The sequence below is a fragment of the Oncorhynchus clarkii genome, chromosome 25 (assembly GCF_045791955.1).
Source record: "Oncorhynchus clarkii lewisi isolate Uvic-CL-2024 chromosome 25, UVic_Ocla_1.0, whole genome shotgun sequence".
Lineage (NCBI taxonomy): Eukaryota > Metazoa > Chordata > Actinopteri > Salmoniformes > Salmonidae > Oncorhynchus > Oncorhynchus clarkii.
This window is the reverse complement of record NC_092171.1, coordinates 13,502,904-13,524,668: the sequence shown is the minus strand read 5'-3', so window position 1 is coordinate 13,524,668 and position 21,765 is coordinate 13,502,904. Positions and strand designations below refer to the sequence as shown.

The 21,765-nt window shown below is 42.4% G+C and overlaps 1 protein-coding gene across 1 annotated transcript in view; it reads right to left on the bottom strand.

Annotated features, from left to right (window-relative positions):
- Positions 1-658: 658 nt before the first annotated feature.
- Positions 659-21,765, bottom strand: part of LOC139383512 (collagen alpha-1(XII) chain-like) — a 71,937-nt gene continuing 50,830 nt past the window's right edge. Inside the window, exons 44-66 of the mRNA XM_071128077.1 lie at positions 21,510-21,649; positions 21,208-21,331; positions 20,857-21,000; positions 20,418-20,582; positions 20,257-20,295; positions 19,985-20,123; positions 18,821-18,963; positions 18,205-18,314; positions 12,829-12,987; positions 12,400-12,477; positions 11,441-11,527; positions 10,817-10,870; positions 10,198-10,293; positions 9,788-9,841; positions 8,485-8,538; positions 7,987-8,040; positions 7,485-7,556; positions 7,111-7,146; positions 6,953-7,019; positions 6,670-6,852; positions 6,066-6,143; positions 4,532-4,702; positions 659-4,103 (exon numbers count right to left, since the gene is read on the bottom strand). Of these exons, the coding sequence (XP_070984178.1) occupies positions 4,093-4,103; positions 4,532-4,702; positions 6,066-6,143; positions 6,670-6,852; positions 6,953-7,019; positions 7,111-7,146; positions 7,485-7,556; positions 7,987-8,040; positions 8,485-8,538; positions 9,788-9,841; positions 10,198-10,293; positions 10,817-10,870; positions 11,441-11,527; positions 12,400-12,477; positions 12,829-12,987; positions 18,205-18,314; positions 18,821-18,963; positions 19,985-20,123; positions 20,257-20,295; positions 20,418-20,582; positions 20,857-21,000; positions 21,208-21,331; positions 21,510-21,649 (2,258 nt within the window). The 3' untranslated portion in view covers positions 659-4,092. The remainder of the gene's footprint in view (positions 4,104-4,531; positions 4,703-6,065; positions 6,144-6,669; positions 6,853-6,952; positions 7,020-7,110; positions 7,147-7,484; positions 7,557-7,986; positions 8,041-8,484; positions 8,539-9,787; positions 9,842-10,197; positions 10,294-10,816; positions 10,871-11,440; positions 11,528-12,399; positions 12,478-12,828; positions 12,988-18,204; positions 18,315-18,820; positions 18,964-19,984; positions 20,124-20,256; positions 20,296-20,417; positions 20,583-20,856; positions 21,001-21,207; positions 21,332-21,509; positions 21,650-21,765) is intronic.

Here is a 21,765-nt window from a genome sequence, read left to right as displayed (position 1 = left end):
TTCATAAAGGCATCAAGTGCAGCCACTGCACACTCCTCATTACACACATCTGACCAATAAATATTTTTGACATCTTGAACATAGGAGTCATTACAAAACATTTTGTATGATTTCTTATAAACTATTTTCGGCCTGGCATTGGGAACTTTTCTGGATATAGCTATTATAATATGGTCACTACATTTTCTACTCATGTGGTATGGTATGCCTGTCCTTGTACAGTATGTGTGCCAATCTTAATAGTGCAGTTAATATTGTACAATTGCATGTTCCATGTGATCTTTTCATACTAAGTGTTCCTGTACCTGTAGGCCTATGTGTAGCTATAACCTTGGAAATTGATTTGGGTCTGCTCTTATACCTGCGTATTAATACTCACTCTACTAAATACATTTTTGGGAGGGATTGGCATCTGCCATGAGATCACACTGTATCTAATGTTTGCAGCTACAGTGCACACCACAGACATGAGACTGAAACAAAATATACATTTTCAGTAGTTTTATTGAAAAATGCCTCTTCTGTTTCAGAAATAAATAAGAAAATAAGGCTGTGGAGTTCACAACGTGCAGTTAAAACATGAGAAAAGCAATTCTATGTCCATAGTCTTGCAAACAAATTCCAACTGCATTTGGTACTGATACAAAACAACTATATCTTTTTTTTCTTTTTTTTTCTTTACTAAATATACAACACAGACATGCAATTCCACCTTCGGTAAAAAAAATCAGCTGTGAGTTGGTATTATAAAACAGACACACATTCGGTCTAAAGTAACTAATTGAAAGCCGGATTTACCAGTCGTTGAGAACCTTAATGGAGCTGGAACCAGTAACCCTCTTTCTGATGAGGAGGGTGGCAAACTATATGATTTCAATAGAACAGACCGCTTGACATTGTGAAATGTACAATGAATTGTGAGGGACAGGGGTAATGTGGATGAGTACAGAAACATACATACAGTGGCAAGAAAAAGTATGTGAACCCTTTGGAATTATCTGGATTTCTGCATAAATTGGTCCAAAAATTTGATCTGATCTTCATCTAAGTCCCAGCAACAGACAAACAGTCTGCTTAAACAAACAGTCTGCTAATAACAGACAAATTACTGTATTTTTCTTGTCTATATTGAATACATAATTTAAACGCTCACAGTGTAGGTTGGAAAAAGTATGTGAACCCCTAAGCTAACCACTTCCAAAAGCTAATTGGAGTCAGGAGTCAGCTAACCTGGAGTACAATCATCAAGACAAGATTGGAGATGTTGGTTAGAGCTGCCCTGCCCTAAAAAAAACACTCACAGAATTTTGGTTTGCTGTTCACAAAAAGCATTGCCTGATGTGAACCATGCCTCGAACAAAAGAGATCTCAGAAGACCCAAGATTAAGAATTGTTGACTTGCATAAAGCTGGAAAGGGTTACACAAGTATCTCTAAAAGCATTGATGTCCATCAGTCCACGGTACGACAAATTGTCTATAAATGTAGAAAGTTCAGCACTGTTACTACTCTCCCTAGGAGTGGCTGTCCTGCAAAGATGACTGCTAGAGCACAGCACAGAATGCTCAATGAGGTTAAGAAGAATCTTAGAGTCAGCTAGACTTAAATAAATCCCTGGAACATGCTAACATCTCTGTTGACGAGTATACCATACATTAACACTAAACAAGAATGGTGTTCATGGGAGGACACCACGGAAGAAGCCACTGCTGTCCAAAAAAAACATTGCTGCACGTCTGAAGTTCTCAAAAGAGCATCTGGATGTTCCACAGCGCTACTGGCAAAATATTCTGTGGACAGATGAAACTAAAGTTGAGTTGTTTGGAAGGAACACAAAACACTATGTGTGGAGAAAAAAGGCACAGCACACCAGCATCAAAACCTCATCCCAACTGTAAAGTATGGTGGAGGGAGTGTCATAGTTTGGGACAGCTTGCTATCATCAACAGAAAAATGAATTCCCAGGTTTATCAAGACATTTTTCAGGAGAATGTTCACAAATTGAACATCAACAGAAGTTGGGTGATGCAACAGGACAACAACCCAAAACACAGAAGTAAATCAACAACAGAAGGGCAACAACAGAAGAAAATATGCCTTCTGGAGTGGCTCAGTCAGAGTCCTGACCTCAACCCAATTGAGATGCTGTGGCATGACCTCAAAAGAACAGTTCACACCAGACATCCCAAGAATATTGCTGATCTGAAACTGTTTTGTAAAGAGGAATGGTCCAAAATTCCTCCTGACCGTTGTGCAGGTCTGATCCGCAAACTTTGGTTGAGGTTATTGCTGCCAAAGGAGGGTCAACCTGTTATTAAATCCAAGGGTTCACATCCTTTTCCACCCTGCACTGTGAATGTTTATATGGTGTGTTCAATAAAGACATGAAAGCGTATAGTTGTTTGTGTGTTATTAGTTTAAGTCAACTGTGTTTGTCTATTGTTGTGACTTAGATGAAGATCAGATCACATTTGATGACCAATTTATGTAGAAATCCAGTTAATTCCAATGGGTTCACATACTTTTTCTTGCCACTGTATACTTCCCCCAATGTATTTGCTGACTTTGACATGATTATTGCATTAAACATTGGACTCTAATAAACACTTAATGCAGTTATATTACAAGCAGAGACACTTAAGGGAACAGTTAGCAAGCACACAGATTTGTAATGAAATAATGTCTAGATTCTTTATATTTTTCACTTAATCTTCCTAAACTTAGCTTGTTTATGCGTAAAGATATGCACAATAAAGCTAGGGGTATCAAACCCATAGATTTTATTATCTGAGTTTCACTGATACTCGCTCATGTAAAAACGTAGATCAATTCAAGATAACAATTCTTTGTTTTGTTTTTGTTTATTGTGATATCCTCTCTGCATCATCTCTTGATAGTGACCTCTTTCCTCTCTGGTTTCGTGAGTAACCAGGCGACTGCATAGCCTCAGATCCGTCTTCCGATTCTTCCTCGAGTATAGGGACTACGTAGGTTTCAGGATCGAGCTCGTAGCCGTTGGCTAGAAATATTTGTTTGGCCAATCAAACAGGACTTTAGTTGGTAGTCTGAGACTTGATATGCACAATGTACAACCGAAACATTTTGACTATCTCCTAAATATGGACCGAAGAACTGGAACCTAAGAACTGTTATTTATCTGTTAAATTCTCTGTTTCTAAGAATGTTAGTGATTCCATGCACTCTAGCACTTAATGTTATTGACAACTATCAGCCATATTGAACACATACCCCAAATAAAGAGTTATAAATCTGGGATGGAATTTGCATCAAAACACTAAGACGACACTGCCACTAGTGTCTAGCTCTTGCCTATATCCCTTTGCTAGTCCTAAAACACACTGAGGTATTAGAAAACACATGTTCTACAGCAAAGGAACTAATATGATGTATATATATATATATATATATATATATATGTTTTTTGTTTTAAATGAAGAAAATGTCTAGAAAATCCCATTTAGCATAGATTAGGCAAACATACAAAGAACATCATTATTAAATGTACAAATGGCACATGCTTCAGTTTGGATGGGAGTACAAGCTGTGTAAATCACTCAGGGATCATAATAAAACAGAGGGTTATGCAGGAAGTACGTCAGTAGGAAGCGGGGTTATAAGGCACGAGCTCAATACAGATGCCAACTGATTTTAGTGGATTGTGTGGTTCAAACATAATTTACAAGGCACAATTAGTTTATTTACAGATATCACGTCTCCATGTTAACACTGTTTTTCTTTTGTTATGAGATCCAATTTATGAGTAGTTTTTTTTTTTTTTAAGTGGTTTTTTTACATGCTCCTTCCTGCGCAGAGAAGCTCTCTCTCTCTCTCTCGGTTTGCTGGGGTTTTTGCTCAAGATGCAAACAAGCCAGTAGGGTTGCCATCTCTGCAGCTTGTCTGATAGAAGTTGTGAAGTGGTGTTAGTGCCAGTCCACTCCTTTCTTTCTCGTTTTTGGGGTTTTAATGTTGCTCATTCGTTATGTCCACGATGGTTATCCTTACGGGGTCATTAGCCAGTGAGCTAACATCTCAGAAACAGGACTTCAAAGTGTAAGGCGGCTTAGAAAGTTTACTAGGACCGACCTGGAAACAGTTCAAACAGGGGGTTAGATCTCTCTGTTGGAGAAAGTTATTTGCCATTTATATTTGTTTTACATGCTATTATGAAAATGAACTCTATGACAAACATATTGAAACCTTGGAAGTAAAGGGTTTATAATGTTGTGAAAAGCCTGTCGTGGGCACTAAGATACATCCACTGTTCCATTTGCATAAAATTTGTTGGATCAAAAGGAACTGGGTACTTATACTGAATATCAACATTGCACTTTTGTTAAAAACCCTTGAAACCCATGGTCTCCATACATTGAACCAGAGCAGAAAGTTGGCTGTTGAGTACAGTATCTCTGTAAGTTGTATATACATTTGTGTGCATACGTTACATTCGTACATTCACTATGTATTCAGCTATCCTGCCATGCAGATAGAGATTCAGTCAGTCGTGGACATACCTGGGTAGCCTTGTCCATTGTAAGGAATGCCAACACACTGGGAGGAGTCACAGTAGCCAGGGGGCCCGGGTGGTCCCCTCACTCCTGGGGTTCCCTGGCGACCAGGAGGGCCACGAGGCCCAGCAGAGCCCGTAGCACCTGTGGGGCCAGTCCGAGCCTCACCTGGTGGCCCTGGGATTAGATAAAGGAAGGTAGGGTATGGGAATTAAATAACAAATACTCAGACTCAGAGCGAAACCCCACTGACATTACCCTTAAATCGCAACTGGAAGTGGGGGGGGGTTGGTTTCTACCACTGTAATTTAGATATTTAGACAGCTCAATTAAAAGTCTGAAAAAAGCAAGCCAGTCAGACTGTGGAGTTACCCCCTGCCCCAGTCTGTCTAGACAGTACAAACCAAGGATGGAATTTCCCCCCACTCTCTCTCGCTCTCTTAAGTGAGCACATGTGTTGTCAATGAAGGAGCCACCAAAGCAATGCTCATTGTACAAAAATCTGATTCTCCATACTCAACAATGAGTAATCATTGCTAGCTACCTTCCTCCCTCTGCTGCTAGGTTGTCTCACTTCATTCACAGAAACAGACTTGGCAGTGTTTGACTGAAGGGGAAAAGTAGACATCAATGACTGGCCTGATATCTCCACTAGCCCGTGATAGGAAAGCTTCTGGGGACTCAGGCCCTTCACATGCTGAATTTCAATTAAAGGGGAATGCTATGTTAAAGGGGCTTCTATGAAGACAGAATAATATCAACATTGAATAAGACGGCTATTAGAGACTAATCCTCAGCCATTTCTAGAATGGGTTTGGGATCACTGGTGAATGATTAGAGGTAGGAGTAAGATTGTTTTGATTATAGAAAATAGCAGCTATAATGCATCAGCACATGTTAAATCCTTCATTCAGAAATAGACCCAGGCCCTCAGTCATTTGATGTATATTACTGTATGTCGATCTTGCATCGTCAGACTTGTGGTATGTTGATCAAGAGGAACTTTAATTCCCGTGGAAAACGTGTGAACACGGACCGATCCCATGAAGAAGAAACATACATTATCTCTAGAAAGGAGAAGTGTTTTGCTGGAAATACATTTGATTGTTCACTAAGAATTTATGAAGCACAGCAGCCCAAACGAAGGTTCTTGAGACACAGCTAGGCAAATCTTGGCCTGCCCCTCAGGTCTGTCATTTAGATCGCACTGGGAGGAGTTCTAAAGGTCACAAAGAGAGGTCCAAGTAAAGGATGTAGAACAAATGGCTGCCATGGTGAAACTAGGTTCGAACTGTAGATCAGGAACTAATGAATGGAAACATATTGTCTCCAGCTGTTGAAAATGACCGTTTAGAGTAAATATGTGTGAATATTCTTATGTTCCATGCCTCGTTGTTAAGGTACATGAGCTGAATTACAGAGTCAGGGCCTTGCATTAATGGTCCATGTCTTCTAGTGAGATGGGGGGGGGGGGGACCTTGGAAGAGGCATAGTTGTGCAATAGGTTATTGTACTTGAGAAGTGATGTCCGAGGTCTTACCAGGCGGACCACTGAGTCCTCTCTGTCCTCTCTGTCCTGTTCCAGGGGATCCTCTCTCGCCCTTCTCTCCTGGCGTCCCTGCAACAACACAATCAGACACAGAGAACGGGTTATTACTAATGACAAAAGGTCCCATTGTACGGTACAATGTATCTGTAACAGAAAATAACTGCTCTTGAAACCACAAATGAGCACGTTTGAGGATGGAGGAAATTGTAGCATAGATCAGATTTACTGTAGGAAGTGAAGCATGATGGCAGATGACCCTCAGGTCTTAGCATGATGTCAGGTTCCAACTTCAACCCTATATGTTCAGCCTACTGTAGATGGGGGTTTTGCACAATCGCTTGCAATCAAAACTGCCATTTGATCTTTGAGCTCGTCATTATTTAATTATACCATCATTGTAAAAGTTTCAATGCTACTCCAGATGATTTGCTATGAGGTTACATGGGATGAACAAGAGCACAGACTGTGTCCTACATGTAAGTCACAACTTGAAGTTCTGCATCTCTGCAGAACTTGTCATTTACTTTCTAGCCATCCAAAAACAGACAGGAAGTAATACAACAGGCAAACAAAAAACAACACATATCACACTCACCTCTCTCTCCTTGGTTTCCAGGTAAGCCGGCGTTTCCAGGGAAACCGTTTCGGCCAGTCTGTCCAGGTTCTCCAGGGGGACCCGTGTTGCCGGCAGGACCAGCGGGGCCGGCAGGGCCCGGGTTGTTGCTACGGTAACCAGTGGGGATCTGGTTGATCATATTATCAATTCTGCTCATCTGACCTGAGAGGAATGAATAAAGATATGACGTCAGACAATGAATCCAGTGTGTGTTTGTGTACCCAACCAATGCTGGCTTATGAAGTTCTAAACGGACACTCACTGTTCACAAGCTGTTCGCAAACTTGTCTGGCAATGGAGCGCATCAGATTTTGAGATGCAAAGTCTCCCTGGAAAACAGACACATTTTGGTGAGACAAGGTAATGCTACTCTGAAACGTTATGAAGTGTCCAAAGATACAGTACTGTACATATACATACCCTCTCTCCCTTTTCTCCCTTTATTCCAGCCAATCCCTGTGAAAGAGAGGAAACATGGATTTTCTCAATAACAGGAATGGCATTCATTTGATTGAGATTTGCAACGTTTTCCAACTGAATCGAATGCAATCAGGGGTAAATGTTCCGAATAAGGTCATCCAGTCAGAACCAGAGTAAAATCCAAGACACAATGTAATCAACTGTTGTAGTTTCCCTTGTTTTTAACCAAACCATCCCTTCATGCTTCCACAAATGAAGTTTCAAACTTAATTTCAGGAGTGGGAGGAAATTCTGCACTATTTTGGCACATCTTGGCCATTGCCTCCTTGATGACCCATGCAAATCACCATATGACCACTTGTATTTGTACATACTGGGTTTCCTGTGTCTCCTGGTTTTCCTTGGTTGCCTGTGTTTCCTGTGTTTCCTGGAGATCCTGGGCTTCCCTGGATGATGGAAAGATAACAGCGTTATTGTTACATCCACTTACCAAACAACCACTCTCGGTCTCTGTTAAATAACATGTTGTATAATACTGTCCAGTCTTATATTGTGTTGTGTATCCACAGTCAAGGCACCATACAGTATACTGTGCCAAGAACACTAAAATGGGTGGAAACACTGCCAACAGGGATAGGATGCTTAACGGTCCTCAGATCAGTCCTTATGGTAAAGTAGGCCCTCTTCCTATTGAAATGGTGTGGCCATTCATTAACTGGAGGCAGGCCTCCACCAGAGTATAGGGAATGAGATGCATGCTTGATCGTCAATACTTACTGAAGGACTGAGTTTGTCTGTGTGCTGCAGGCTTACTATCAGGTATTAAAATACACTCCCAGGAGGTTTTACTTCTCTTGACTGAAATCCAGTACTCACCATCGGTCCCGTTGGGCCTCTAGGCCCCGAGGGTCCTTCCTTCCCTGGTGGTCCCTGGGGAAAAAAAGGTGGGCAATCACAAACAGGCAACAATAAAAGTTACACTTCATTATAAAGAAGTTGGCATTAAGTTTTAGTTGCAGTCCTTAAGTTGTTGGTATAAAGTTGTTGTTGTTTCCAAGTTATGTTGTCGTTCCAAGAGATGAGTATATAAAGATTTAGTGAAATAAACCAGGACCTCTCTGATCTCCCTAGTGACCTATCTCTGTAGTGTATTTTACTGCACCCATCCTACGGAGCCAAACTACGTCATCTGACAAGGGTAGTAACATCATTAACATGCAACAGAATACTATGAGCACACAACATTTTAACTGCACACTTTGAGTTAAGTAGGTGATCACATGCTTAAGTAGGTGCTGGCTCGATTCATGGCCTTTCAACAGGGCGGGTACACTAAGCATGCTCTGTGTAGAGGTCCAGAGAGGCAGATCTTACCCTCACTCCACCTGGTCCAACAGAACCCATAGGACCAGCAGCACCAGCAGGACCCTGCAGGAACACAACACACTCAATCAAACTGTGATAACCAGTAATAACACACCCACATCGGACTTGTCCCAAATGGCCCATAATTGCATTTTCATATTGCCAGAAAGGTACTCGTTTTCTCTCTGTTTCTCTCTAGGTTCCCTGTGATTTAGTGAGAACATGATGCACTTAGCTGATGCATCTTAGTGCCAGTACCTTAGGATACGTGTATTGGCTGTTGAAATGCATGTTGTTAACAGGAGCTTTTGACAGACAAGGCTGCTATAGCCATAATCATAACGCAATGAGAAACTCTCAACAAAATGTTTCTTTAGTATTAATAACTTGGCAGGGTAATTATTAGGGTTCAGGAGAGTCTCATATTCCCAAAGTAAAGTCGTCCTTGATGGGACGCGAATGACTACGTAAATGATGCTCATTACTGACGTTACAGAATAATCCCTCCGATCATTCGGCACTGGAGTTTTCAGTTTGTAAAGTCCCTGGCCATGGTGGATGTTGTGTGGAGGACCAGTACCAAAGAATTATCACAGTATCTTGTGGTCCCCTTCTCAGATGGGCAAGGAGTCCATCTATGAGAAGAAGAAGGATATCTTCCAAGAAAACTCTTGATCTTTAGTCCCATTGTCTCCAGAAATCGCTCTTTGGGCTTTTGATGCAATGTAGGCTCCACATACACTTTGAGAACATAATCATGTGGTCATTGGCAACCTTGAAGGATTTACTCATCCAATGCTGAGGTTGTTCGTCTTCTCAACACATTCTTTCCCAGCTATTTAAATCCAATTAGTGGTACCCAAGTAGAGCCACGAATAGTCTGCAAATACCTATTTTTGGCCTTGACTACAGGGTTTAGAGTAAGTGCAGTTGCAGGACAGTAGTGTAATTTGTTTTTAAACATTTTTTATTTCTTTATTTAACTGGGAAAGTCAGTTAAGAACAAATTCTTATTTACAATGGTGGCCTACACCAACATGTACAGTTCATATCAATCCTCCACTCCCATTGGCAAGACCATTCTGTTTCCCATAATATCTTAACTGGTGGCCATCCACTGAGTGTCAAACAGCAGGTTGATTAGAGAGTATACCCCACTCTGGGGACTGTATGGTCTACCTCCTACTTTGAAAGTGGTTGCAGCATTGCCATGTGGACAGATTCCAGGCTCCAGTAGCAATGTTTCTCTCAGTGAATCGCCTCCGGTTTCCTGTTCCAAACCACAGCTAATGAAAAAGAGAGCTGTACTCACTTTCAGCCCAGTCAGGCCTGAGTCTCCGGGATCTCCCTTTGGTCCGGGGCGTCCCTGAAAAGACGAAGAGGGGAGGATTAGAACTATGAGTACAAAGGGAAGTCCAACCCTGAACAACTACAGGGATCTGGTGTTTCTCTTTGTCATGTAGTCTGTAACTGAGAGTGAATTTACAGCCCAGCTTTAGGAGAATTGCTAAAGGAAGAACGTTCTGGAATAAATAGGATCTTAACACTCGGTGACTGTGTGTGTAAATCATAAGTCAGGGAGGACGTCGTACAGTCCCCACACACTGTGAATCCAACAGAACATTCCAGATGAAGGATAGCTGCAGGGACGGTTGCAATTGCATTTTTATGTTCACTAAACATAGTTTAGTTTTCCTCGTAATCTAAGGGGGTGTTACTTACAGGTTCTCCTGGCAGAGACAAGCCGTTAGGGCCTTGTGGACCTGGAGGTCCGGATTGTCCTGGAAGTCCTTGTTCTCCACGGGGGCCCATTGAACCCTATGGTAGAAGAGGAATGACAAAACCAAACATAGTCCCATTACTTTTAAACTATTCACACCATATCTCCCTGTAGACCTCTCCACAGCAGGGCTGAGATAATGAGAATGAACTGTTGGTGAGAAACAAGTTCTATTTCTCATCAGACCTCTCGACACTGGCCTCCGTAAATCAAACTGGGGAGAAATACACAGTACAAATCAAGCTGAAGAATATACAGTACATTCAATAAGTGAGTTCAGATGTGAGCAATCTGTTTTGTCTGATGGAGCATGCAAATGGTGGACTGTACTGTTCAGTGGTAACTGCTTTGAGATCCCTACTGCATTATGCTGAACTCTGCTTTACTGTAAATGAGTTGGGCCTTGGACTGTAGCCGAGTTAGCTCAGTTGGATATGGCTTGATTCAACGTTTGATTGTGGCTCGGACCACACAACACCATAATATCCAATGACTCATTAATCGCTCTGGATCCAAGTGTGTGTTAAATGGCTTGATAATGATCCAAAAATCTTGACTTACAGTTGGGCCTGAGTCTCCTCTTTCTCCTCTGGGTCCTTTAGTACCTGGTCCACCCTGGGAAAGTCAAGACAGAATGAAAGACAGAGTCAGAGACGGAGAATCAGAGCCATCCCCACAACAGGAGCTGCTTCCAGACCTAAACCCCAAGCCTTCAGGAATCCCCTGAAGTAGTGAGGTTGCAAAGTGAAGCATACATATTCCAGACTCCTCTTCAAGGTTTTTCCTGGGTTTTTATTTTGTCAGATGGGCATTTATCTTTTGACACATCTCTAAGCCTGATAGCCCACACCTCATCTCACGCCATTCATCTCATCCCCCTCTCTTTCGTTTTCCATGGGAAAAACACAGACACTCACATGAGGGATGTCCCCACTCTAATATCCACATGCTTAAACGTTAGAGCACGACAACAATTATGAAGAAAAAAGAATACCCATGTAACACTATTCCTATATGTCCACATCATCGTAGTGGAGACAGAGTGGTATCATCATCATCATTATATAAGAGAGTAGACAGAGAGCTTTGCTGCCAGGCGAGGACAGACCGAAGTAGAGAGAACCCTGCCCCAAGACAAGGCGAAATGGAGGGATGAAGGTATGGAGGGATGGTTAATGTCTTTACCGAGGGGCCGGGTGGCCCCGGAGGGCCGACACTGTCCTGTGCACATGTGCATGCGTGGGGAAGAGCCGGGCACTTGAGCTCATCTCTCTGCAATACAGAAAGGAAGGAGAGGGGGAGGGAGAGAAAGATAATGAGAATGTAAAAAATACTTTACTAAAATACAATATTAATAGTATGACCCATTGGGCATTACGTGACATCTGTGGGCCTTTCTGGTAACCCACAAAATACAGATAAGTGCAGATAAGAGTATCTGTATTGAAAATGAGTGCCACTGCTCTGACAACCCAAACCATAAAATGGTGCCTTGATGTTTTCCTTAAGGAAACCCATTAGAAAAGCTGATCAAGTTTTGATAAAACTGGTGTGCATACTGAAATATGACTAGTGGAATGCATGGTCTACACACAAATACTCTTTGACAACTGAAACCCAACTGTTTTGTGGAAGGAAATATGACATCTTACACAACACAGCATTCTTTGCCACGATATATGAATATATCATGCAAATTACACAGAGAGGGAGAGATGGGTAATTGGCTACAGTCAAGTAAGTAAGTGCACATGCATCTGGTAATAAACATATCACAGATGAGTACTATGATTCATATGTTCACCACATGATCAAAAGGACCAGTTGTTTTGGTGGGACTGGAATTGTAAAACTGTACACAGATTAATCCAGTTAAAGAGGAATACAATGGTCTATTCAGGCCTGCCAACGCAATCATTTCATTTGAAACTTTTCCCCAGCTAGGCTTCAGACAAAGTCTATACAGCACGTGCACACTTTAGAAATAACACATAACCTCTGACACATGCATGCACGGAAGAATATAATGGCTCTCTTAATTTATAGTACGTGCTAGAGGGCGAGTCAAAGTGCCAAAGGTTTGATGGTACTGTACAGGTATGAGGCCTTTACTAGAAGGCCGTCCACGGCAAAACTGCTCTTACCGTGGCCGGGAGGTCACAACATTTGTCTCTGCTGGTCCAGCTCAAGCTGCACACAATATCAAACATCTGGAGCTGGAACTGCACAACAGAACAGAGAGAGGAGAAAAAGAGAGATTAGAACACAGATGGGCGTTACACATGGCTTCCATTGAGCTCCAGCGCTGAGGACTCAACACGGCACGGCTCCAGACAAAGACCAGCACCCACAGAGAGCTGGAACACAGGTGAGATGAGAGAGAGCAGCGTCTTTCATTCCTCCAGCAATGGCTGAGTTGTAGCTCTTACTTGAGCATCAGCAGATGAGGAGCTAGGTGTAAAACCTGGGCACATTGCACTTCACACTTAACACCAATAGCTTGTGTGTGAGTGACGGATGCATTTCCTTAGGGGTTTTCCAGTCTGAATAAGTGTTGTACATTTTCCACTCACCGTTGCCGACTCCCTTTTTGATCCTCCTGACTTGGCCATCTTTCCCAGCACCTCATAGCCGTCTGTGGAGATGTTGTTGGCCTCCTTGATGGGTTTCTCTGCAACCTCCTGGCAGTCCACGTTCAGTTTGACCCTCTCGGGAGAAACACTGATGTGAAGCTGTAGCAGGAGGAGGAAGAGGAGAGGATTATTAGTCAAGACCACTCTAATCCCAATATGAACTACGACAGCAACGGGTGGCAGGTAGTCTAGCGGTTAGAGCGTTGGGCAAGTAACCAAAAAAACGCTAGTTTGAATCCCCGAGCCGACAAGGTGAAAAATCAGTCAATGTGCCCTTGAGCAAGGCACTTAACCCTAATTGCTCCAGGGTCACCTTGATAATGGCAGACCCTGGCCGTGACCCTATACACTCAGAGGGCGTCTCAGGGGGAGTTGGGAAATGTAAAAAAAAAAACACATTTCCAAAGTGAAGCAGGCCAAATATAAGCACCCAACATGTTATTATTATTATTATCTTATTACAATGTTTGGACATCCAGGCTTGCGTAAGATACTGAGAATGTCCAGAGTTTTTCACATGCCATTTCCCTATTAAAAAAGAGCCTCTCTCTACAATGGAAAGACCTAATAAGGAACCCGATTCGATAGTTTCGTAACATAAACTACCTTTTTTTGTTGTTTTTTGATTTGATTTGAAACTAAGAACCCAGTTGAACCCATGTGGAGTCGAAACTGATGTTTATTAAGATGCTGATACTGTATTTCACTAAATCACCACTATTAACATGATTTGTTATGCAGTCCTCCTTATAATTAAGTTATTATATATATATTTTATTTCACCTTTATTTAACCAGGAAGGCCAGTTGAGAACAAGTTCTCATTTACAACTGAGATCTGGCCAAGATAAAGAAACGCAGTGCGACAAAAAACAACAACACAGAGTTACACATGGGATAAACAAACGTACAGTCAATAACAAAATAGAAACATCTATATACAGTGTGTGCAAATGGAGGAAGGGGTTGAGGCAATGGCTTAGAATCACGTAAGAACATTCTGGTTGTAGGTCCCTTGGAAGAAAGTTGATGTCAGAACATTAAAAAATCTAAAAGATTAAACAAGCTATGGCTATATATGAAACAACACACACTGTCAGAATATGGGCCTTTGAAATGATGTTGTTTGCGGTAACCCATCAAAAGCACTACACTTTACACACTTTCCTGTGCAGTTGCATTTTCTTTTAACAGTCTGACAAGCTTTCACCCTGACAGAGAGAGAGCAGGCTAACATTACTGTCCTATAGAGCAATAACAACTGCACTTGGCAACCACTCACAAAATTACAGTGGACTTTCTTGGCAAGAGAACAGACTATCTGGCCAACCACAGGAGAGGGGTCTGATACCTCAGGATCCTGGCATGGACATAGATACTTTGATGCACTTGTGGGCTTACCAAAAATAACGCTCAATGATGTACTGCAAGTGCAAAGAATGCGAACTTATACATTACTGGGAAATATTACTGGAAAATTAGGATTTACCATAAAAAGGTCAGTGTTTTCTCTCATCATTTGAAAGCAAAATAGAATTCCATCAACTGAAATAGGCTGATGTTGGTGAACAGGAAGCTTATTCAATTGGAACCCAATCATTGAATCGCACAATGTCCCATTCTCTAACAAAAGCCTGAGAAAACTATCACACTGACACAGATGATTAACATCTTCTGAATGGATCAAAAACCACAGGAGTCAAGTCAGACCAGACCTCGACTTCCACCGTGACCAGCCAAGTCACAATTACACTCAATTAATCCTCCCTTCCTCTGCCCGTAGCTCTTCTGGACATTGACACATCTTGGACACATCTCTTTCTCAGCATTCTCCCATTGGTATACTGTAGACACCATAATGTAGGCTGTATCAGAGCTAGGTGTCCAGTCCACAGACAGGGTACAGAAACAGTTCATATAGTCATATATTGGCTTCTTTCCCCCTGATTCCCCTGACATACGTTCATGATTTCTATCGGACTCCATTTTCTTAGTATTGGCTGTGTCTTCACGGCTCCTCCTTTTTCTCCACCCTGAGCCCTGATCGCCATGAAATCACAGTTCACATCCAGCCTCACTACCTAAGACAGGATTCCTTCATTAGATTGACATATATGAAATGTTTTGATGCAAAGCTAAATTGCATTCACAGGTCTCAACTTTTTTCAGTAAGAGACAAAATCCTAGTTTGGGTATACTACTGCCACCATATCATTCCAGACATCTATGCTTCCATGTCCAGTCCTGGAGGACAATGGGATATTCCCATCCAGGCTTCCGAAGGATCTTGCTTAGCATTGGTTGTAAAGTCACCATTTCATTTCCGAGTGGCTTCCTCTGGGGCTGGAATGGTAGTATGCTTCATTAAATCTGCTTGACTACCTCACGGAATGGAAGGCTTTTAAAAGAAGTCATCAGAGAAAACACTGTAGTAACGAGAGTACAAAGAGGGCAGTCAGGGCTATGGCAAAGTATCAGTTAGAGATTGACCAAAGACCAACGTTTTAAACAACTCGGGTTCTTTGGAGCATTCTCTTCTCCCACTCATTCTCAATAAGTGCTTGCAAATACTGGCAAAACCTAACCACCCAATCCCTGAATGGAAAGTTTGAGAGAGTTTGGGTCCTCTCAGAGAATAATAGCTGCATTTGTGAAGCTTTAAGTATGGGCAAACTGCAGAGTGGGTGGACTGAATACATCTAGCTATGACAAAAACCACTAAAAACGTTAATATTTCCACTTGATCGCAACAAAATGCAAAACCCCCAATGGCACCAATGATACATACAATATATGAGTTGATGAAAAAGCATTTACCCTGCTATTAAACTATATGAAGTAGCTACACCCTACACATTTTACTACACTTGGCAAACATCAGGACTATAGTTCAAATGAGAGCATGGGTCAGACTAGAAATAAAGATGAAGGTTGGTTTGGATTATTGTCTCATATTTTCCCATGGACATGTCTAATCTTAGAATTAACAATTCATTTTGTGAGTGAAATAGTCGAGAGGAGGGGAAAACCTCAAATGTATTATGAGTCTCATAACAATCTATTCTGAGTTCATATCAAAAGATATGAAGTGTTCTGAGGTAGGGAACACTATCCATGCTACGGGCTACATTTGAGCATTTGTGGAACAGCTGTATTTAAGTCCAGCTGTCCTTTCTGACTTCACTAGTCAGATAGGTTCCAGCGCCACACGCTGAGGTCACTCCAAACCACCCATGGATGAACCATTGGGAAACCACAATACACACAAAAAGTCCAGTCAGTAACGACAGTATACACATGCACCAGACCAGCAATTAATCTGGTAGGTAGACCGCTATAGATTCCTATTCCCTCAGCGCAGTAACCGCAGCACCACATACTAGCCACTCAGAACACTCAGACTGCAGGCACCACCACAGCAATAGACAAGAAACACAGACATGTAGGCTGGTACCCAACTAGAGCTCTGATGATGTCATTGTGCTGATGTCACTGACGTCATCGGATATAGCCCTGACCCAACATTTTCCAGGGTCCCATTCATAACACTGTCCTGTAATTAGCTTCTCTGCTTAGTGGTCTGACTGAAACTACATTCATTTGAGGTTCTATGGGCAAACCATTCTCCCTCATAACTTTTAAGTGTTCAGAGTGGACTCATTGACCTTAGGAAGTACATTTGATGTCAGATCAGAGTAGACTACACTAGAGGGTCCTCGTGATTTTGGAGGACCCTCAAAAACATGGATACACTTGAAACATTCTTCAAGTCCATTGGAAACAATAACATCTACATCTTAGATGTATCTTACATCTTGAACCGTTCATAAAATAATATGAAAATATATTGACGTTCATTGTTTAAATCCTTCTCATCTGTTGATAGCTGAGCATAACAGAGGATGTTTTACATTGTGCCCTGCTTTGAGTTGGGCCTAGCGTTTGATGTCCCATGTGAGCTCCTCTACTCCTGCTGTGACTTTGCGGTACCCAGAATGTGGCAGAAACACTGTATATGACGAATTTAAAACTTGGCATGTGACAAAATCATTCTAGAGAAACAAGGGCTTTTAAAATCAATTACGGCATTGTCTGTAGTGTTATTTCAACAGGGTTGAAAAGCCTTGAGTGGCTAATGACTGTAGGTATGTACTCAATGACCCCCACTCAGACTTGACATTGTAATCCCACCATAGGAAAGTAACAGGGCGGCAATGGGAATCCAGACTCAGAGGCAGGAAGATGTGAAGTATAGGAGATGCAATATATCTCCAAATATCTCCATTCATGTTTACAGATGTTTGTAAGTCTCTTTGGGCTTGTTGAATTTTTTCAGTTTATTCCACAGGCTGCAAACATGGCGTGTGATAATACTGTGAGAGGATTTTCTCTGACTTTTAGAAACCATTTGTTGAAGCAGGAAATGAATGTTATTAACAGATAATTCGATTCAAGCAGCAAATAGTCTTGAAAATAGTTCATAGGGCACACGCAGCTAGCTTTCTGTTTTGCGTGGTAAAAGTACGACCTGGTGATTTTCCCAAAATAAAACATGATACATCATGTTTTATTTATTGTAAACGAGGTAAACCACAACAAACACTGATCCAATAACAGCCCACTTCCTCAGAATGTTCAGGAATTCCCACCTGACTGCCGCCAGGACAATGGCCAATCAGCACACTGTAAGCCTCCATCGCTAGGCTAACTGGTTGCACATTGTGCAAGGTGACCATGGGTCACCAAAGTCTCCTCCAACCTTTGGAAAGATATTTATAGTCCTTCCAAACCATTCATCAAAATAACTGCCTAAAGTCTCCGAAAACAAAGCTAAACGCCAGATTGTAAAAAGGCCTGAACTCCACTTTGGCACCGAATCCATATCGCATTCAATGTCGTGAGAGGTAGGTAACCAGATCCTAGCTAGACCTTAGTCTTGGAATTGATTATCACCTCAGTAGGTGAACTCAATGAGGCAAAACACTAATCCACAGAAACATCAACTATGAACAGACATAACCGCTCATAAAGACTGGAAACAGACAAATACATCTATCATAGGTGGTGACCATATCAACTGTACACATCCCAGACAGGGATAATCTCCCCTGAACATTAATCTAAAAATTTTACCACAGAAATCCATTATTCATGTGAAAAGGCTTCTTTGGACCCTGGTGTTTTGGAAGTAATTGTCCCAAATTATTGTAGATTATTGCTGATCTGTATGTCCTCAGGAAATTCAACCAGAAAAATAAGCCAAGATATGTGATTCCTTTGCCAAGCCTTAATGTCATTCAAGTGAAATGGTGTTTACCTTGTGGAAGCTTCCGTGGAAAACTCTCTTCACTTGATCCTCATTAAACGTGGCTCTCTGGATCTCCCCTCTGGTGTCCTTGTTGTAGAACGTGATTGTTTTGCTGGAAGCTGAAAAGAGGGAACGATGGTTTCAGATGGCCCCCATACATTACAGGGAGACGTCACGCAACACACATGGAAACAGACACAGAGAGTGAGCTACAGGGGAGATAGCCCTCACAAGTAAACACTTATGAACAACTAAACACTTACGTAACTAGCGAATACTTAGGTACAATACTTGATCACAAACTTAGGCACACAAGGGAACACTTATGGACTTGGAAATACGCACAGAGCGTAAAAGTCAGTGTCAAATCAAAACACTTTCCCATGAGAAAGAACTTGATACAGCCAAGTCTGGGGGTTGATGCTTTTGCATTCAGAGGTCTAAATCTCCTTTATCCTTCATTTACCAACAGAGGATCAATGGACCGTAGTGGCCTACAGGTCATTACACTGGTCTACGTTTCTAAACACTGTTATCTGATGCAGTAAGGAGGGGAATCAGACCACAGCTGTTGGGCAGCCACAGCTTTACCCCATAAGAGAAACAAAGCATGGTGGGGGCTTACGGTTGACGGTGACCCCAACCTCAGGGTTGTTGTTGCTGTCAGCAATCTGCCAGATATCAAATGCCTGGTTGGGGGTGTCGGGGAGGAGACGGAAGAGCAGGATTATGGTGTAGGATGGAGGAAGACCCTCTGGGTGGATCTCCCTGGCAGGAACAAAAATACAGGATACAGGTGTCATGGCAGACCTCTTTCATGGAGCTAAAGGATTCTACTTTTGTAAGATGGTCAACTTCATAGACACCAGCCTTGAGAATATCTGATCACTAGTTTACCCAGTGGGCACAGATGTCAATTCAAAAGTCTATTCCACTGTGATTCAACGTAATTTCAATGAAATGACATGGAAACGTTGACTCAACCAGTGTGTGCCCAGTGGGTATAGATCATCAGATAATCATAAATATTTGAGCAACATGAGAGAGTTCCCAAAAACCTGTTTGGATTAAGATGGCAAATTGTAACCTATAGAGCCTTTGTCCAGGATGAAACACTAGATTCTTTGTAACTCCTGGAAGACCAAAGACAAAGAGCAACAATGTTGGCACCTTAAAAACCACACCATAAACCAAAAAGACACACAATATCCACCCTGTCACGTTGGCCACACAACCTGAAAATGGTTGCAAGTTTGAGCCCAGCCTTGAAAAATGACTGACATATTGAAATATTTTTCTGTCCCTACTTTACGGCTGGAAGTGATTTCACATGTTCACATTGAGTCAATGGCTAACCCACGCACAAATACAAACCATTATGGACAAATTAACAAAGCATGCTCGTGCCTTAGAGGTTAGAACAGAATTCTTGAGCAGCTCAGCAATTGCTTGAAGACATTTTAATGGGCTCAATAAAGACCTGGGCTTTTGACCTGTGGCTGTTTTGGTTGCTCCCTCTATGACATATGTGGAAGAGGGCCCTACCCCGGGAGCTTTACACTCCAAACAAAATTATTTTCTCTTACTAACACTTCATATTCTACAAGCTGCAACAACAAACAGAACTGGCAAGGGGCTCTGTAGATGCTGGATGGGCGCTGGGGGGACCGTAGGCTGCCGAGCCTTTGAAGGTCATTAAAAATAATTACACAGGCCAGCATTACAGTACTCAGGAGAGGAGCAGGCCGCGCACGAAGGAAACAGGCTGCAAGCACGGACACACACTTACTTTGTGGGCGCAGAGAGGAATGCGTCCTTGTGAAGCCTGTAGGTTATAAAACTGTTGAAGGAGCCAGATTCCATGGACACGCCATTCATGGCAGCAAAGGTTCTGTCTGTGATGTTGAAGCCCTCAAGCATTCTGAAGCCTGGAGAATACACATCAGGTCAAATACACAATCATGAGAAAATACAAGTCAATACAAAGGAAGATTCTGTACAGTACTGACTGGCCCGTAGGTGCTATCAGTATCTGTCAGTTTATTCGGAATATATACTTACCAGGGGACGTAAACCCGTTGATGTAGATCAAAGGACAAGCTGAAGAGGGAGAAATGAAACAACATGACGAGCTGTTAAAGGCTAGAGGACAACAGACAGCAAACGTCAATCTGGTTTAACTTGTGCCTTAAGGTACTGCGTCATGCCGATGCTACTCTTACTGGATGTGGCCGTTTCACAGATGAATGTGATGAGGTTGTCCTGGATCTTGGCGAACGCGTCAAAGTCATCCACAACAAAGACGTGTCTTTCGCTTGGCTTGCTGCCGATGTTCCTCAACTCTGTCATGTCCACATCGGCCACACCGACCACAAACACGCTGTAACCTGGAGTGAGATGAGTGCAAAGACAACCTTTAGAATCCATACGCCATGGCCTAATCAAGCCTTAGTGGCTGTTCCATCTATTTCACAGTAGCTGATTAGATCTGCCAGTACAGCACTCCAATTTGAAAAAAAACGAACCCCCCCCAAAAAAGAGGTAAACAATGCTATACCTCAGAACAAGTTACGTAGCTAGCTACGCTAAAATGACGTTTAAAGTCTGAAAATATCCAGTTTCTGACTTCTATAAGGACAAATCCCAACTTTGAACACTTACCAGAGTGTATCAGGTTGGAGGCACTCTTCTGGACCTCGTCTTGGGAGCGACCATCGGTGACGACCACCAGAACCTTAGGCACGTGCTTCCTCATGCCGTTGTCTGAGGTGAACACCTTCTCGCCAACGTGCTTCAGAGCAGCACCTGTACACAGAGGGGTCGGACATCAGTCTCAACCTTTAACTCTGGACTCATTCAACTCCACCAGCACGATGAAGACACTATGATGACATTGTCGCTGAGTGAATGTCTCTCGACTTTTCTATTAACTCAACATTATGTATTGAGGGTTAAGGATGTCAGTCAGTCATATTGAGACTGGCAGCCAGTCAGAGTGGTCTGTGGGCGTACCTGTTTTGGTGTTTCCTCCCATGTAGCGGACGAGCTGCAGCGCAGCCAAGGTCCTTCCCTTGTCTTGGTAAGTGTTCAGTTTGAACTCTGTCTTGGCACTGTCACTGAACTGCACAAAAGACACCTGTTTCCAGAAGAAGAGAGGAGGGGGGGGGGGGAGAGAGAGAGGGAGAGTGAGAGTGAGAGAACATAAAGCATTTACATGAATCCACTCTAAAAAAAAAAGGAAAGGAGAATAAAATATGCTGTAAACAACCAGAGACTCATCACTTTCGTTTTGAAGCGTTATATCTCAGATGTACCTGCATGCCGCCAGGGTGGACGATGTCGAAGGCGCCGATCATGCTGAAGACAAACTGGATCACTTTACTGAAGCTCTCGTCTCCGATACTCCAGGAACCATCAATCAGGAACACCAGGTCAGCCTTGGCTCCTCTGCACACTGTGGAGCACATTGAGCAAAGTCAACGGACATGTCAGGTAGGAGACGTTTAAAGAGTTTCTCCTCTGTGTTAGCTTCACGTCACTCCACAGCCTGCTGACTTGAAGCCTCTCCTT